Source organism: Cherax quadricarinatus, chromosome 38, assembly GCF_038502225.1.
Source record: "Cherax quadricarinatus isolate ZL_2023a chromosome 38, ASM3850222v1, whole genome shotgun sequence".
Lineage (NCBI taxonomy): Eukaryota > Metazoa > Arthropoda > Malacostraca > Decapoda > Parastacidae > Cherax > Cherax quadricarinatus.
In genome coordinates this window covers 25,699,066-25,718,561 of record NC_091329.1, presented here as the reverse complement: position 1 = coordinate 25,718,561, position 19,496 = coordinate 25,699,066, and the positions used below count along the sequence as shown (strand labels likewise).

The 19,496-nt window shown below is 40.0% G+C and overlaps 1 protein-coding gene across 10 annotated transcripts in view; it reads left to right on the top strand.

The window, feature by feature from the left end:
* ATP8A (ATPase phospholipid transporting 8A1) overlaps positions 1-19,496 on the top strand; it is an 817,844-nt gene that overhangs the window by 536,658 nt on the left and 261,690 nt on the right. For all 10 annotated transcript variants that reach the window (XM_070092196.1, XM_070092203.1, XM_070092201.1 and 7 more), the window contains one exon: positions 192-400. In XM_070092196.1, coding sequence (XP_069948297.1) covers positions 192-400 — 209 coding nt within the window. The remainder of the gene's footprint in view (positions 1-191; positions 401-19,496) is intronic.

Below are 19,496 nucleotides of genomic sequence, written 5' to 3'. Positions count from 1 at the left end.
AACTATATAAGTGATGCTGATATCAGTAACATAGATGTACATGGGAGACAAAAGAACAGTTAAGATTCTTAACTGTTCAGAATCCCAAAACATTTTTTTCTGTGTTATTGAAAACTTTCACATAATGTTGTTCATTATAAATTTTTATGTGAAGTTTATCCCATTAATAAAATTATTACTGATATTGACAGATGAGAGAGCACTGGTTGAAGGCGCTCGAGAACTGGGCTTTGTGTTTGAGACGCGAACTCCTGAGTATTGCATCATTGATGTTCTTGGAGCCAAGGAGAAGTATGAAATCCTCAATGTACTGGAGTTTACATCCTCTCGCAAACGTATGAGCGTTATTGTCAAGACACCTCAAGGACAAATAAAATTATATTGTAAAGGTGCTGACACAGTAAGTTCTATTAATAATTTACTAACTATTATTGAGACTGTGAGTGGAGTGATGATAATATTTAATTATATCTAATAAACAGGAGCAAGGGGCTGGTGACCCCTTCTCCTGTAAAAATTACTAAATTTAAAAAGAAAAACTTTTGTTTGTTTTTTGGGTCAACCTGCCTTGGTGGGATAAGGCCAGTTTGTTGAGAAAAAAATCTGTTATAAATAGTTACAGGAGTAGTTATGCTTATTGTGCCTAGTGTTTTTAATTAACTATTTCCAAGTTTTTGTTCCAGCCGTCTTGCATTTTAAAAGCAGTACAGTGGACCCTCGGCTAACACCTTTAATCCGTTCCAGAGAGCTAGCCTTTAGGCAAATTAGCCGTTAGCTGAATTAATTTTCCCCATAAGAAATAATGGAAATAGAATTAATCTGTTCCAGACACCCAAAAGTATTAAACAAAATCATTTTTTTTTTACATGAAATATACATTTCCATACACAGAAACCAATGGTACATGCAAAATAAACAATAATTAAATGCCATTTACCTTTATTGTGGAATTGTTGATGAGTGATGAGCCAGGAGCAGGGGAGATTAAGGTGTTCTAGTGTTTGGAAGGGAAATCCCCTTCCATAAAGACTTCAGGTACTAAATCCTTTGCTGGGGTTACCTCCCTTCTTAGTTTTTTAATGCCACTAGGACCAGCTTGAGAGTCACTGGACCCCTGTGGGACAAAATATCTGTCCACAGAGCTCTGTTACTCACGTCCCCTTAGGATTACCCTAAAATGGGACACAAGTGTCATTGTACATGTTGCCAATACAGCTTGCAACAGCTGTGTCAGGATAAAATTCATCAATAAATGCTTGCACCTTTGTAAACATTGTACACATTTCCTTAATCCTTAATGAAGGCAACTTCCTCCGTCTCTCTTCCTCCTGCTCTGAAGCACATTCCTGAGCTGTGATCTGTTGCACCTCAAGCTCTTGCAGCTCTGTAGTGGTTAGTTTTTCATCGTCGTCCTCCACCAACTCTTCCACATCCTCGCCACAAACCTCCAACCCCTTGGACTTCCCCAATGACACAATAGATTCCACAACTGGCATAGGTTCCTGAGGGTTAGTCCCAAACCCTTCAAAATCCCTGCAAGTCACTCCCTCCCAAGTCTTACCTATAAGGTTTATGCAACCGAGGATACTGAAGTGATCTTTCCAAAACTCTCTTAGGGTCAATTCAGTGTCTGAGGTCACTTCAAAGCACTTTTTGAAACACTGCTTTTGTGTAGAGTTTTTTTGAAGTTTGAAATGACCTGCTAGTCCATGGGCTGGAGGAGAGGAGTTGTATTAAAAGGCAAACACTTAACTTTGGTGAAGCTCAACACCCCCGCTGTTTGCTCTTGCAAGTCGTGAGGATTACCAGGAGGCACTTGAGTGACAATTTATTTTCCAGGAGGTAATTTTTCACAGTGGGGCCAAACACACCATAAAAACAGTCCAGGAAAATTTCCCTAGTGACCTATGCCTTACTGTTTGCTCTCCACATAACACACAAATTAGCCTTGACAACACTTTTTCTTGAACACACTGGGAGTTTCAGAGTGATACACGAGTAAAGGCTTCACTTTGCAATCTCCACTAGTATTACTACAAAACATGAGTGTTAGCCTTTCTTTCATAGGCTTGTGTCCTGGGAGTGCCTTTTCCTCCTGAGTAATGTAGGTCCTGTTCGGCATTTTCTTCCAAAAGAGGCCTGTTTCATCACAATTAAACACTTGTTGGGGTTTTAATTTTTCACTGTCTATGTACTCCTTAAAATCCTGCACATATTTTTCAGTCATTTTTTTTGTCTGAACTGGCAGCCTCACCATGCCTTATCACACTGTGTATGCCACTACAATACTTAAATCTCTCAAACCAGCCTTTGCTGGCCTTAAATTCATCAATACCATCACTATTTGGAAGCATTTTCTTAATGAGATCATCATGCAACTGCCTTGCCTTTTCACATATTGACTGAGAAACACTGTCTCCTGATAATTGTTTTTTGTTTATCCACACCAACAGCAGTCTCTCCACATCTTCAATTATTTGTGATCTTTGTTTTGAAAACATACTTGCACCTTTTGCAGCAACAGCTTCCTAGATTGCCTTTCTGTTTGCCAAGATAGTACAGTGGACCCCCGCATAGCGACCTTAATCTGTGCAAAAGGGCTGGTTGTTATGCGAAATGTTGGGTATGCGAATGAATTTTCCCCATAAGAAATAATGGAAATCAAATTAATCCGTGCAAGACACCCAAAAGTATGAAAAAAAAAAATTTACCACATGAAATATACATTTTCCTACACACAAAGAGAAGGATACATGCACAATAGTAGAGTAGTACATGCACAATATATATTGTGCATGTACTACTCTACTAAATGAAGAATAAATGACACTTACCTTTATTGAAGATGCAGCAATGACTGATGAGACACTGTGTCCTGGGAGTGCCTTTTCCTCCTGAGTACTGTAGGTCCTGTTAGGTATTTTCTTCCAGAACAGGCCTTATCACACTGTGTATGCCACTACGATTCTTAAATCTCTCAAACCAACCTTTGCTGGCTCTAAATTCACCAATATGAGCACTAGTTCCAGGCATTTTCCCTGTTCACCTGAGTGTTAGTCGACTGGTGTGGGTTGCATCCTGGGAGACAAGATTAAGGACCCCAATGGAAATAAGTTAGACAGTCTTCGATGACACTGACTTTTTTGGGTTATCCTGGGTGGCAAATCCTCTGGGGTTAATTGTTTCTTGGTATTCTCAATAAGCCACACCAACAACGGTGCTACAGAAGCAGCAGCAGCTGACGGTGGTACAGCAGCAACAGACGATGCTACAGCAGCAACAGACGATGCTACAGCAGCAGGAGACGATGCTACAGCAGCAACTGACGATGTTACAGCAGCAGCAGACGATGCTACAGCAGCAGCAGCAGACGATGCTACAGCAGCAGCAGCAGCAGACGATGCTACAGCAGCAGCAGCAGCTGACGGTGGTACAGCAGCAACAGACGATGCTACAGCAGCAGCAGACGATGCTACAGCAGCAGCAGACGATGCTACAGCAGCAGCAGCAGCTGACGGTGGTACAGCAGCAACAGACGATGCTACAGCAGCAACAGACGATGCTACAGCAGCAGCAGACGATGCTACAGCAGCAACTGACGATGTTACAGCAGCAGCAGACGATGCTACAGCAGCAGCAGCAGACGATGCTACAGCAGCAGCAGCAGCTGACGGTGGTACAGCAGCAACAGACGATGCTACAGCAGCAACAGACGATGCTACAGCAGCAGCAGACGATGCTACAGCAGCAACTGACGATGTTACAGCAGCAGCAGACGATGCTGCAGCAGCAGCAGCTGACGGTGGTACAGCAGCAACAGACGATGCTACAGCAGCAGCAGACGGTACTACAGCAGCAGCAGCAGCTGACGGTGGTACAGCAGCAGCAGCTGACAGTGCAGCAGCAGCTGACAGTGCAGCAGCAGCTGACGGTGGTACAGCAGCAGCTGTACCACCAATAGTAGCGATGGTTGATTGGGGTTTATTATACAACCTGGCCAGCTCGGAGACACGCACTCCACTTTCATACTTATCAATGATCTTTTTCTTCATCTCCATAGTAATTCTCACCCTTATTGCTGTAGGGTTGGCACTAGAAGCTTTCTTGGGCCCCATGGTCACTTATTTTCCAGAAAAAATCACCAAAAACACTGTAATAATACGAAATGTTCCGATTGTATGCTTGGATGTTACCTCGGAGGCTGGCTGGTAAACAATGCCACCGGCGGAACATGTGAGCGTGGCTCAGGCCGCACATTGGACGCGTCTCGGACGAAGGGCGGTGAGCGGGTTTTTGGGCGGTATGCGAGGCAAAATTTTTGCGATCAAAGCGTCCGGTATGCGGATTGTACGGTATGCGATGCGTCCGGTATGCGGGGGTCCACTGTAGTTGAATGGGGGTTTGTTATATAGCCTTTCCAACTCAGAGATACACACACCACTTTCGTACTTTTCTATTATCTCTTTCTTCAATTCCATAGTAAATCTCACCCTTTTTACCACAGGGTTGGCACTAGAAGCTTTCTTGGGGCCCATGGTGGCTTATTTAGCAGTTATGAGCACTAAAAACAATGGAATAATACAAAATATTCTAGGTAGTAGGTTAGTAGACAGCAACCACCCAGGGAGGTACTACCGTCCTGCCAAGTGAATGTAAAACGAAAGCCTCTAATTGTTTTGCATGATGGTAGGATTGCTGGTATCGTTTTGTCTGTCTCATAAACATGCAAGATTTCAGGTATGTCTTGCTACTTCTTCTTACACTTTGGTCACACTACACATACATGTACAAGCATATATATACACACACCCCTCTGGGTTTTCTTCTATTTTCTTTCTAGTTCTTATTCTTGTTTATTTCCTTTTATCTCCATGGGGAAGTGGAACAGAATTATTCCTCCGTAAGCCATGAGTGTTGTAAAAGGCGACTAAAATGCCGGGAGCAAGAGGCTAGTAATCCCTTGACTCTTGTATAAATTACTAAATTTAAAAAGAGAAACTTTTGTTTTTCTTTTTGGGCCACCCTGCCTTGGTGGGATATGGCTGGTTTGTTGAAAAAAAAATTACAAAATATAACACTGGTATGCGTGGAATCGACCGCAACGACTTGTAAACAATGGCACACTGGCTATTCACTAAGTCTTGGAGTGGCTGGGCCCACTCAGGCCACGTGGACACATTCGGGACGAAAGCCTTTAGACGAGTTTTTCAGCGTTGGTCGAGCCAATATTTTGCCGCCAAAGAAAGCCGTTAGCCGATTTTGGCATTAGGTGATGCCGCCATTGATCGAGGGTCCACTGTACTTTCCTTTTATTATGTAAAACTCTATCCTCTTATTATTATTATTCTTTCTGGATCCAAAAAAATCTTCACAGTAGCCCATGTTCCATATCTTTTCTTTTTTTTTTCCTCCCAACAAGTCAGCCGTCTCCCATCGAGGCAGGGTGACCCAAAAAGAAAGAAAATCTCCAAAAAGAAAATACTTTCATCATTCAACACTTTCACCTCACTCATACATAATCACTGCTTTTGCTGAGGTGCCCAGATACAACAGTTTAGAAGCATATATCAAGATATATAACATATCCCTTCAAACTGCCAATATCCCAAACCCTTCCTTTAAAGTGCAGGCATTGTACTTCACATTTCCAGTACTCAAGTCTGGCTATATAAAAAATAACCAGTTTCCCTGAATCCCTTCACTAAATATTACCCTGCTCACACTTAAACAGCTCGTCAGGTCCCAAATACCATTCGTCTCCATTCACTTCTATCTAACACGCGCAAGCACACTTGCTTGAAGTCCAAGCCCCTCGCCCACAAAACCTCATTTACCCCCTCCCTCCAGCATTTTTGGGGACAACCCCTACCCCGCCTTCCTTCCCCTACAGATTTATACGCTCTCCATGTCATCCTACTTTGATCCATTCTCTCTAAATGACCAAACCACCTCAACAACCCCTCTTCAGCCCTCTGACTAATACTTTTATTAACTCCACACCTCCTCCTAATTTACATACACCGAATTTTCTGCACAATTTTTACACCAGACATTGCTCTTAGACAGGGCATCTCTACTGCTTCCAACCACCTCCTCGCTACAGCATGTACAATCCAAGCTTCACACTCATATAAGAAAGGTGGTACCACTATACTTTCATACATTCCCTTCTTTGCCTCCATAGATAACGTTTTTTGGATGAATTTGGTAGGGTGTGCAAAAGAAGAAAATTAAAGGTGAATACAGGAAAGAGTAAGGTTATGAGGATAACAAAAAGATTAGGTGATGAAAGATTGAATATCAGATTGGAGGGAGAGAGTATGGAGGAGGTGAATGTATTCAGATATATGGGAGTGGACATGTCAGCGGATGGGTCTATGAAAGATGAGGTGAATCATAGAATTGATGAGGGGAAAAGAGTGAGTGGTGCACTTAGGAGTCTGTGGAGACAAAGAACTTTGTCCTTGGAGGCAAAGAGGGGAATGTATGAGAGTATAGTTTTACCAACACTCTTATATGGGTGTGAAGCATGGGTGATGAATGTTGCAGCGAGGAGAAGGCTGGAGGCAGTGGAGATGTCATGTCTGAGGGCAATGTGTGGTGTGAATATAATGCAGAGAATTCATAGTTTGGAAGTTAGGAGGAGGTGCGGGATTACCAAAACTGTTGTCCAGAGGGCTGAGGAAGGGTTGTTGAGGTGGTTCGGACATGTAGAGAGAATGGAGCGAAACAGAATGACTTCAAGAGTGTATCAGTCTGTAGTGGAAGGAAGGCGGGGTAGGGGTTGGCCTAGGAAAGGTTGGAGAGAGGGGGTAAAGGAGGTTTTGTGTGCGAGGGGCTTGGACTTCCAGCAGGCATGCGTGAGCGTGTTTGATAGGAGTGAATGGAGACAAATGGTTTTTAATACTTGACGTGCTGTTGGAGTGTGAGCAAAGTAACATTTATGAAGGGGTTAAGGGAAACCGGCAGGCCGGACTTGAGTCCTGGAGATGGGAAGTACAGTGCCTGCACTCTGAAGGAGGGGTGTTAATGTTGCAGTTTAAAAACTGTAGTGTAAAGCACCCCTCTGGCAAGACAGTGATGGAGTGAATGATGGTGAAAGTTTTTCTTTTTCGGGCCACCCTGCCTTGGTGGGAATCAGCCAGTGTGATAATAAAAAAAAATAATATACCTCAACACACCACTCGCTTTTTTTCCTTCATCGATTCTGTGGTTAACCTCATCCTTCATAAAGCCTTCCGCTGACACGTCAACTCCCAAATATCTGAAAACATTCACTTCTTCCATGCTTCTTCTCTCCAATGTGATATCCAATTTTTCTTTATCTAAATCATTTGGTACCCTCATCACCTTACTCTTATCTAAGTTCACTTTCAACTTTCTACCTTTACACACCCTCCCAAACATGTCCACTAACGTTTGCAACTTTTCTTGAGAATCTCCCATAAGCACAGTATCATCAGCAATAAGTAACTTTGTCAACTCCCATTTTGTATTTGATTCCCCATAATTTAATCCCACCCCTCTCCCCAACACCCTAGCATTTACTTGTTTTACAACCCCATCTATAAATATATTAAACAACCATTGTGACATTAACATCCCTGTCTAAGACCTTCTTTTACCGGGAAGTAGTCTCCCTCTCTTCTACACACCCTAACCTGAGTCTCACTATCCTCATAAAAACTCTTTACAGCATTTAGTAACTTACCACCTATTCCATATTCTTGCAACATCTGCCACATTGCTTCCCTATCCACTCTCATATTTTTTTCAACAAGTCGGCCGTCTCCCACCGAGGCAGGGTGACCCAAAAAAGAAAGAAAATCCCCAAAAAGAAAATACTTTCATCATCATTCAACTCTTTCACCACACTCACACATTATCACTGTTTTTGCAAAGGTGCTCAGAATACAACAGTTTAGAAGCATATACATATAAAGATACACAACATATGCCTTTCATATGCCTTTTCTAAATTCATAAATGCAATGAAAACTTCCCTACCTTTATCTAAATACTGTTCACATATATGCTTCAATGTAAACACTTGATCTGCATATCCCTTACCCATTCAAAAGCCTCCTTGCTCATCCGAAATCCTACTCTCTGTCTTACCTTTAATTCTTTCAGTAATAACCCTACCATACACTTTTCCTGGTATACTTAATAAACTTATTTCCCTATAATTTTTACAGTGTCTTTTGTCCCCCTTCCCTTTATATAAAGGAACTATACAAGCTCTCTGCCAATCCCTTGGTACCCTCCCCTCTTTCATACATTTATTAACCCTTTCAGGGTCCAAGGCCCAAATCTGGAGTCACGCACCAGTGTCCAAGAATTTTCAAAAAAAAAATTTGTTATTTTTTCTTATGAAATCGTAGAGAATCTTTTTGTGAAGGTAATAAAACAAAAAGTACGAAATTTGGTGGAAAATTGACGAAATTATGCTCTCGCGAATTTTGATGTGTCAGCGACATTTACGGATCGGCGATTTTGCCGACTTTGACTCCCATTTTAGGCCAATTACATTATTCCAATCAACCAAATTCTTAGCTATTTCACTAGTATTACTTCTATTCTATCGATTGAGCACAAGAAATCGCCAAGTCAACTGTTTCAACTACAAAATAAAGTGATCGGAAATTGTTAATTTGGCGAATTTAACACAAAGTTCAAAATATTCCAATTTCAAAATAGGGTCCAGAATAAACAATGTAGGCATTCCTGGCACTAAACTAACGTTTCCTCTGTTCATTAGTTATGTTTTGAGGCTTTACAAATAAATTCCATTTTGATTTTTTATTCACACCAAAAAATAGAAGATTTACTGTTATGCAATACTGTAATAATTGTATAAATATCATCACCATATTTGTGAATGTATATTAGACCCACCAGCTGACGTGTATTAGACGTGTGAGGTCGTTTGTTTACTCTTGAACATCGGCAAAAATTTAACATTTCCGCTACTTTGAGCTCAGTTTCAAGCCATTTCCAGTGCTAAAACCAATCAAAATCATCTCTATTTCTGTAATATGTCATCCATTCTATCAAATGAGACCAAGAAATCACAAATACAACTATAAAAAACATACGAAAAAACACTGCAAAGTTGCTGTTTTAATCGAAAAATCATGATTTAAGTTTTTTTCTCTCATTATACACAGTGTGCTGCAGGATCTGTTTTATGTGGTGCACACATACCACATAGATGTATTCTCTCATATCTAGGCCCAAATGTACCACTCATAGTTTATCAGAGTGAGCTGAGCTCATGGCGTAGATCTACGGTTTGGACCCTGAACGTAAACCCGTAGATCTACGGTTTGGACCCTGAACGTAAACCCGTAGATCTACGGGACGGACCCTGAAAGGGTTAAACAAAAATACCAACCACTCCAACACTATATCCCCACCTGCTTTTAACATTTCTGTCATGATCCTATCAGTTCCAGCTGCTTTACCCCCTTTCATTCTACATAATGCCTCATGCACCTCCCCCACATTCATATCCTGCTCTTCTTCACTCCTGAAAGATGTTGTACCTTCCTGACCAGTGCGTGAAATTACTGCCTCCCTTTCTTCATCGACATTTAAGATTTCCTCAGAATATTCCCTCCATCTACCCAATACCTCCAGCTCCCCATCTACTAACTCCCCTACTGTGTTTTTAACTGACAAATCCATTTGTTCCGTAGACTTTCGTAACTTGTTTATTTCACTCCAAAATTTTTCCTTATTTTCATCAAATGTCTTGACAGTGCCTCTCCCACTTTATCATCTGCCCTCCTTTTGCACTCTCTCCAGTCTCTTCACCTTTCTTTTACTTTCCAAATACTATGCTCTTCCACATACTTTTGTAAATTTATATACTCTGTGGGTATCATATCTCCTCATCCTCTTAGTCATTGTTTTAATAATTTATCAAACTATCAAGAGTTGGTAATAAAGACATGACAACAGTGAAGACCTTTATTTGTACAATGTTTCACATAACAGTGAGGATTGTATTAACTGCTGAGCAACAACAGGGATTTTATTGACAATGAGGTAACAGCAAGGAGTATATTAACAGATTAACAACAGTGCAGATTGTATTAACAGTGGAACAACAGTTGAGATTGTATTAACAGTTGAACAGCAGTGGGAAGTGTATTAAAAATTAATCAACAACAGGGATTGTATTAACTGCACAACATCAGGGACTATATTAACCCCTTCATTGTCGCAACACCAAATCCTGAGGTATCTCCTTTTGTCGCAAAACTTCCGAAAAAAAATTATTTTTTCTTATGAAATGATAGAGAATCTTTTTCCAATTGTAATGACACCAAAAGAACAAAATTTGATAGAAAACTGACGAAATTATTCTCTCGCGAAGTTAGTGACCTCGGCAATATTTACGAATCTGCGATTTTGCCCACTTTGAGCCCTATTTTCAGCTAATTCCATTGTTCCAGTCGACCAAACTCATAGCTATTTCTTTAGAACTCCATTTTTTCTGTTGATTGAGTACAAGATACTGCCCATTTACCGATTTCAACTACCCAATAACGTGGTCAGAAATTTGCAATTTGGCCAATTTCACGAAAATTAAAAAAAAATGACAATTTCAAAATAGGGTCCAAAATGAACAATGCAGACATTCCTGGCTCTAAAATAACATTTTCTTTGTTCATCAATCATGTCTCCAGGCCCCTCTGATATCACTCTTGCTTTCTATTTTGAATTTTTATTCAAACAAAAAAATAGAAGATTTACTGTTATACAGACTACTGCAATATTGTAATAATTGTATAAATAATGTCAACCCATTCATGACTGCATATTAGAATGGCTACTTGGACATTTATTGGAAAATGACATCATTTGTTTACTTTTGAACATCAGCAAAAATCAAACTTTTTCCCTACTTTGAGCTCCATTTCAAGGTTCTTTTCGTAAAAAAAACAATCGGAATCACCTCTGTTTCTATAATATGTTTTCCATTCTATCAAATGAGACCAAGAAAACGAGAATATAGCCATAAATACTATACAAAAATAGACCACAAAGTTGGCCTTTAATTAAAAAAAGCAGTCAGTTTTTTTTTTCTCATTATGCACTACATGCTGCAGGATTTTTTTTATGTGGTGCACACTGACCACACAGACTCATTCTCTCAAATGTGGGCCTACCAGCTTTCTCCTGCTTGGTTTGAAGCTGCTAAAATTTATGAGTATACAGTGGATCCCCGCATAGCGATTTTAATCCGTGCAAGAGGGCTCATTGTTATGCGAAATGATCGGTATGCGAATGAATTTTCCCCATAAGAAATAATGGAAATCAAATTAATCCGTGCAAGACACCCAAAAGTATGAAAAAAAAAAATTTACCACATGAAATATACATTTTCCTACACACAAAGAGAAGGATACATGCACAATAGTAGAGTAGTACATGCACAATATATATTGTGCATGTACTACTCTACTAAATGAAGAATAAATGACACTTACCTTTATTGAAGATGCAGCAATGACTGATGAGACACTGTGTCCTGGGAGTGCCTTTTCCTCCTGAGTACTGTAGGTCCTGTTTGGCATTTTCTTCCAGAACAGGCCTTATCATACTGTGTATGCCACTACGATTCTTAAATCTCTCAAACCAACCTTTGCTGGCTTTAAATTCACCAATATGAGCACTAGTTCCAGGCATTTTTCCCTGTTCACCTGGGTGTTAGTCGACTGGTGTGGGTTGCATCCTGGGAGACAAGATTAAGGACCCCAATGGAAATAAGTTAGACAGTCTTCGATGACACTGACTTTTTTGGGTTATCCTGGGTGGCAAATCCTCTGGGGTTAATTGTTTCTTGGTATTCTCAATAAGCCACACCAACAACGGTGCTACAGCAGCAGCAGGAGACAGTGCTACAGCAGCAGCAGACGATGCTACAACAGCAGCAGACGATGCTACAGCAGCAGCAGACGATGCTACAGCAGCAGCAGACGATGCTACAGCAGCAGCAGCAGCTGACAGTGCTACAGCAGCAGCAGACGATGCTACAGCAGCAGCAGACGATGCTACAGCAGCAGCAGCAGCTGACAGTGCTACAGCAGCAGCAGCAGCTGACAGTGCTACAGCAGCAGCAGACGATGCTACAGCAGCAGCAGACGATGCTACAGCAGCAGCAGACGATGCTACAGCAGCAGCAGACAGTGGTACAGCAGCAGCAGCAGCTGACGGTGTTACAGCAGCAGCAGCAGCTGACAGTGCAGCAGCAGCTGACGGTGGTACAGCAGCAGCAGCAGCTGTACCACCAATAGTAGCGATGGTTGATTGGGGTTTATTATACAACCTGGCCAGCTCGGAGACACGCACTCCACTTTCATACTTATCAATGATCTTTTTCTTCATCTCTATAGTAATTCTCGCCCTTATTGCTGTAGGGTTGGCACTAGAAGCTTTCTTGGGGCCCATGGTCACTTATTTTGCAGATAAAATCACCAAAAACACTGTAATAATACGAAATGTTCCGATTGTATGCTTGGATGTTACCGCGGAGGCTGGCTGGTAAACAATGCCACCGGCGGAACATGTGAGCGTGGCTCAGGCCGCACATTGGACGCGTCTTGGACGAACAGCGGTGAGCGGGTTTTTGAGCGGTATGCGAGGCAAAATTTTTGCGATAAAAGCGAGCGGTATGCGGATTAAACGTTATGTGATGCCAACGGTATGCGGGGGTCCACTGTATATACGTCAAACACGGTGGATCGTGAGACATATATATATGACCGAAATAGTCAAAGGGTTAACAATTGTACAATAGCAGAAGTTGTATTAACCCTTTCAGGGTCCAAGGCCCAAATCTGGAGTCACGCACCAGTGTCCAAGAATTTAAAAAAAAAAAAATTTGTTATTTTTTCTTATGAAATCGTAGAGAATCTTTTTGTGAAGGTAATAAAACAAAAAGTACGAAATTTGGTGGAAAATTGACGAAATTATGCTCTCGTGAATTTTGATGTGTCAGCGATATTTATGAATCGGCGATTTTGCCGACTTTGACTCCCATTTTAGGCCAATTACATTATTCCAATCAACCAAATTCTTAGCTATTTCACTAGTATTACTTCTATTCTATCGATTGAGCACAAGAAATCGCCAAGTCAACTGTTTCAACTACAAAATAAAGTGATCGGAAATTGTTAATTTGGCCAATTTAACACAAAGTTCAAAATATTCCAATTTCAAAATAGGGTCCAGAATAAACAATGTAGGCATTCCTGGCATTAAACTAACATTTCCTCTGTTCATTAGTTATGTTTTGAGGCTTTACAAATAAATTCCATTTTGATTTTTTATTCACACAAGGAATTTTTATTCACACCAAAAAATAGAAGATTTACTGTTATGCAATACTGTAATAATTGTATAAATATCATCACCATATTTGTGAATGCATATTAGACCCACCAGCTGACGTGTATTAGACGTGAGAGGTCGTTTGTTTACTCTTGAATATCGGCAAAAATTTAACATTTCTGCTACTTTGAGCTCAGTTTCAAGCCATTTCCAGTGCTAAAACCAATCAAAATCATCTCTATTTCTGTAATATGTCTTCCATTCTATCAAATGAGACCAAGAAATCGCAAATACAACTATAAAATACATACGAAAAAACACTGCAAAGTTGCTGTTTTAATCGAAAAATAATGATTTCATTTTTTTCTCTCATTATACACAGTGTGCTGCAGGATCTGTTTTATGTGGTGCACACATACCACATAGATGTATTCTCTCATATCTAGGCCCAAATGTACCACTCACAGTTTATCAGAGTGAGCTGAGCTCATGGCGTAGATCTACGGTTTGGACACTCACCGCAAAGCCGTAGATCTACGGGACGGACCCTGAAAGGGTTAATACTTGGACAAAAGTATCCTCTACATGATATTGACTTGCTTCACTGTAACTTTCCAGACTATTTAAAACAACCATAATTCAACAAGTTGCAGGGTGTTTCACCTAGGTTTAATAATCGTTATTTTTTTACATAATACTCATTCTCTTTCATGTACTACTGTTTTATGAAGCACTTGTTGAAACATTGCTGATGTTACTGCAGCACACCACATGTGTATCAACAATTATAAATGTAGGAAATTGCTAGCTGTTTCTACCATATGTACCTATGTATGCTACACTAAACCTTTGATTCAGTAGTAATGACGATTGCGGGGGATAGAGATGAGATTGTTTTGGCCATGACTGTAACAATAATAGATTATTCTGTAACCAGTGGACTTGTCCATTGTTTCTTAATCAGTTCGTCAAGCAGATGAATTAATGGTTTACTGTATGGTACTGTACTTTATATTGCTAGCTGTTGCTGCCATCTGTATATCTTATATATAGTAGCTCCTCAGATAATGTTCAATTATACACCTGAAAGTTAGTGCCTTGTTCAAATTACTTTTATTCAAAGTGAAGAATCTAAGGGAAAAATAGGGTTATGTTCCTTGGAGCTCCAATACAGTAAATTTTTTTTTAAAGGATACATTCTGGTTGATGTTGCTTGTTGATATTCAAATGTGTAGAGAGGGTTAGTGTAGTATTCTATAAACATGTGGCAGGCAGTTTCATCTACCACCATCACTACCACCACCTGCTAATACCATCAGCTACATCCACCTACCATCACCATCACCTACCACCACCTACAGACACCACTACCATTACCTACCTACCATCAGCTGGTTGTTGACTGTTGAGTGTATTCCTTGCACAGAAACTGGGAAGCAGGGCTTAATATGGAACTAACTTTGTGGCCCCTCATAACCCCAAACATGAGCAACAACAATGGGTGTTCCACACTGACCATCATAACTCCACTACACAACTTCCCCATTTTATAACTTTTCTACATATTATCAATCACCAACATATTCATCACCTCTAGATTAAATGGTTCAGAGAACTGACAAGTTAATAGATTAGACACGTGCAACACTTGTACATCTTTATTGAGGAAACATTTTGCCATGCAGTGGCAAAACATTTCCTCAATAAAGATACCCAAGTGTTGCACATGTCTAATTTATCATATTCATCACTTGTGTAAATACAGCTAGGGTAGGTCAGTGATTGTTAAAGACATGGGAATGTGTATTTATGGGTTAACCCTTAAACTGTCCAAATGTAGATCTACATTTGCATGCGTAGCGCTCGAAACGTAGATCAACGTTTTATTTTTCATTCCTTCAAATTTGGCACAATAAGCTTGAGTCGCCTAGACATGAAAGAATGGGTTTGTGCACTCAGTATGCACACTTAAAAAAATCTGGGAGCACATAGTACCTTGTGGGAGCACCAGTTCAATTGAGCGCCAGCTAGAGCAAAAAGCGTGGCAAACACCAGGGATTCACTGATGCCATGTCACATTAACCCTTTGACTGTCGCGGCCGTATATATACGTCTTACGAGGTACCGTGTTTGACGTATATATACTCATAAATTCTAGCGGCTTCAAATCAAGCAGGAGAAAGCTGGTAGGCCTACATGTGAGAGAATGGGTCTGTGTGGTCAGTGTGCACCATATAAAAAAAATCCTGGAGCACGCAGTGCATAATGAGAAAAAAAAACTCCGACCGTTTTTTTTAATTAAAATGCCGACTTTGTGGTCTATTTTCGTATAGTATTTATGGTTGTATTCTCGTTTTGTTGGTCTCATTTGATAGAATGGAAGACATATTATAGAAATAGAGATGATTTTGATTGATTTTACTATAAAAAGAACCTAGAAATGGAGCTCAAAGTAGGGGAAATGTTTGATTTTTGCCAATGTTCAAAAGTAAGCAAATGATGCCATTTTCCAGTAAATGTCCAACTAGCCATTCTAATATGCAGTCATGAATGGGTTGATGTTATTTATACAATTATTACAGTATTGCAGTAGTCTGTATAATAGTAAGTCTTCAATTTTTTGTTTGAATAAAAATTCAAAATAGAAAGCAAGAGTAATATCAGAGGGGCCTGGAAACACGACTGATGAGCAAAGAAAATGTTATTTTAGAGCCAGGAATGTCTGCATTGTTCATTCTGGACCTTATTTTGAAATTGTCATATTTTTTAGTTTTCGTGAAATTGGCCAAATTGCAAATTTCTGACCACATTATTAGGTAGTTGAAATCGGTAAATGGGCAGTTTCTTGTACTCAATCGATAGAAAAAATGGAGTTTTAAAGAAATAGCTATGAGTTTGGGCGACTGGAACAATGGAATTAGCCAAAAATAGGGCTCAAAGCGGGTAAAATCGCCGATTTGTAAACAGCGCCGAGGTCGCTAACTTCGCGAGAGCATAATTCCGTCAGTTTTCCATCAAATTTTGTTTTTTTTTGGTGTCATTACAATCGGGAAAAGATTCTCTATCATTTCATAAGAAAAAAAATTTTTTTTTTTTTTTTAAATTTTGCGACACCAGGACGTAAGACGTATATATACGGCCGCGACAGTCAAAGGGTTAACACTCCCATTTTAAGAGGAAAGTAAAAACAGGTTAGATAAATACATGAGTGAGTGTGGGTGGGTGTGAGTTGGACCTGACTAGCTTGTGCTACTAGGTCTGATGTCATGCTCCTTCCTTCAGTGGATGTGACCTGACTAGGTGGGTCATTGGTCTAAGTCGGAGGGGGAGGGTGACATGTACCTGCCTTGCATGGGCCAGTAGGCCTGCTGCAGTGTTCTTTCTTATGTTCTTATGTATTTGGCAGGCTGGCCGGCTGGCTTTTTTTGGCTGTCTCTGGCTGTTTCTCTGTCTATATCTCTGTCTATATCTCTGTATATCTGTCTATCTATATCTCTGTCTCACATGTACACCTAAATACAGTTATTATACATTGTGTAAATTACCTAGGATATCCCAAAAATTCCAGGCAAAGATAGACAGACAGATAGATAGATGGATAGATAGATAGATAGACAGACAGAAACATGTTTGTGTGTATCAGTGACAGCAAATAAAGCCAGGGTTCCCAGAGAACCCATTTATCAAATAGCTGATAACAGATGTCATAACACAATTCTTCAAGGAGTGCGATATACATATACTCCAGGCAGACAGAAAGACAGATAAACAGAGATATACAGGCAGGCAAATAGACAGACAGAGACAGATAGACAGGCAGATAAACAGATAGTTAGATAAATAGACAGAGAGACAAGACATGTTTGTGTGTAACAGTGATAACAAATACAGCGAGGGTTAGCTGGAGCAGTGGGCATTTATCAAATGTCACTAGGCTGTCAACAGTATAAGGATGCCTTTCATAACACCATGCTTCAAGGTATATGCCAGAGTATCTAAAACATTGCTGGGACCTATAAATACTCTGTATATATTTCTAGACAATAGGCAGATGTAAATGTTCACTTGTCAATGTGATTGTGACTATTTGAGCACTATTTCGGTGCCTAATATTAGTGTCAGAACAAAGACTGGCTATGAAATTACAAGAACAATTATAAATTGTAATTATGAGAACATAAAAAATATATAAATTAAAATAAACACGAGAAAAAAAGGTATATCGGCAACACTTCTGCAAGTGGCAGGAGTCGATGTTGCCGACAGGTGAGCATCCAGAGCCATCTTCACGGTCTTATATCTCGGTAAGTACTGACCCTAAAATTGTTTTTTTAATCCTATAACATGTAGAAAAATGTGCTTTTCATTTTAAAAGTTTTTTTTTTTTTTTTCAAAAATATTCGTAGCACCACACGAGTGAACGTAGATCTACATTTGGACAGTTTAAGGGTTAATAGCATTCATGTACAGCTTCCAACCTTCATTACACCTCTTGAAGCATGAAAAAAATACAACGGTGAAAATTGGAAATAAAACCTGAGCACTTTCATGTGCTTACATACACATCTTCCTGTTCCTCAGAAGACGTGTGTGTGTGTGTAAGCACATGAAAGTACTCAGGTTTTATTTCCTATTTTCACTGGTATTTTCTTTCATATTTGCAATCACACATTTTATTGTGATTTCTTCCACTCTGAAGCATATATAACACCTCTGTTTTCTGAGAAACTGTAGGAGTTTCACATTTAATTTTCTTCTTGGGATCTGCATCACTAACACTACTTTTGGGTTAATATGTATGAAGGGAACTCATAGTTAATATCTAGAGACAGAATGGGGTCTTGATAATATCCAAAAATTGCTTTAAAAACAAACTGGGCCTTTACTAATAAAAATGTGTTTGCTCTGCATGGCCACCCTGTTTCACTCGTCACTCATGAGTACATCACAATTAGAGTGCATGCATGGGGGAGTTTAAAGTGTAAATCAATTTATGGATGCACTGTTTCAGTCACATGTTGCTGAATTAGTGTTATCAGTCATATTATCAAAGGCTAGTTAGTCCTGGCTAATTATACCATCTATGCTTCTTATATACAGTGGTACCCCGAGTTTCGAACAGCTCCCAACTTGAACAATTGTGTAAGTGTATTTTTGTAAGTGCTTTTGTAAATGTATTTTTGGGGGTCTAAAACGGACTACTCTGATTTACATTATTCCTTATGGAAACAAATTCGTTTGGTATCGGCACTTGAGCAGCCTTCTGGAACAAATTAGGTTCATAGCTCAAGGTACCACTGTACTTCAAGCATGATCATCTAATATCACTTGCCCTTTTCTTGTTGCATTGATTGAATTATTTTTTTTTATTAACACATTGGCCATTTCCCACCAAGGCAGGGTGGCCTGAAAAAGAAAGATTTTTATCATCATTCACTCCATCACTGTTTTGCAGAGGTGCACTTACACTACAGTTATAAAACCCTCCTTCAGGGTGCAGGCACTGTATTTCCTTCTTCCAGGACTCAAGTCCAGCCTGCCAGTTTTCTGAATCCCTTCATTAATGTTACCTTGCTCACACTCCAACAGTATGTCAATCCTAAAAACCATTTGTCTCCACTCCTATCTAACACACTCATGCATGCTTGCTGGAAGTCCAAGCCCCTTGCACACAAAACCTCCTTTACCCCCTCCTTCCAATCCTTCCTAGGCTGGCCACTTACCCCAACTTCCTTCAACTAAAGATTTAGACACTCTCCAAGTCATTCTATTTCATTCCAACCTCTCTAAATATCTGAACCACTTCAACAACCCCTCCTCAGCCCTCTGGATAATACTTTTAGTAACCCCACACCTCCTAATTTCCAAACTATGGATTCTCTGCATTGTATTCTCGCCACACATTGCCCTCGGACACGACATCTCCACTGCCTCCAGCCTTCTCCTTGCTGCAACATTCACCACCCATGCTTCACACCCATATAAGAGCGTTGGTATAACTATGCTCTCATACATTCCTCTCTCTGCTTCCATGGATAATGTTCTTTGTCTCCACAGACTTCTCAGTGCACCACTCACCTTTTTCCCCTCATCAGTTTTCTGATTCACCTCGTCTTTAATAGACCCATCAGTTGACACATTCACTCCTAAAT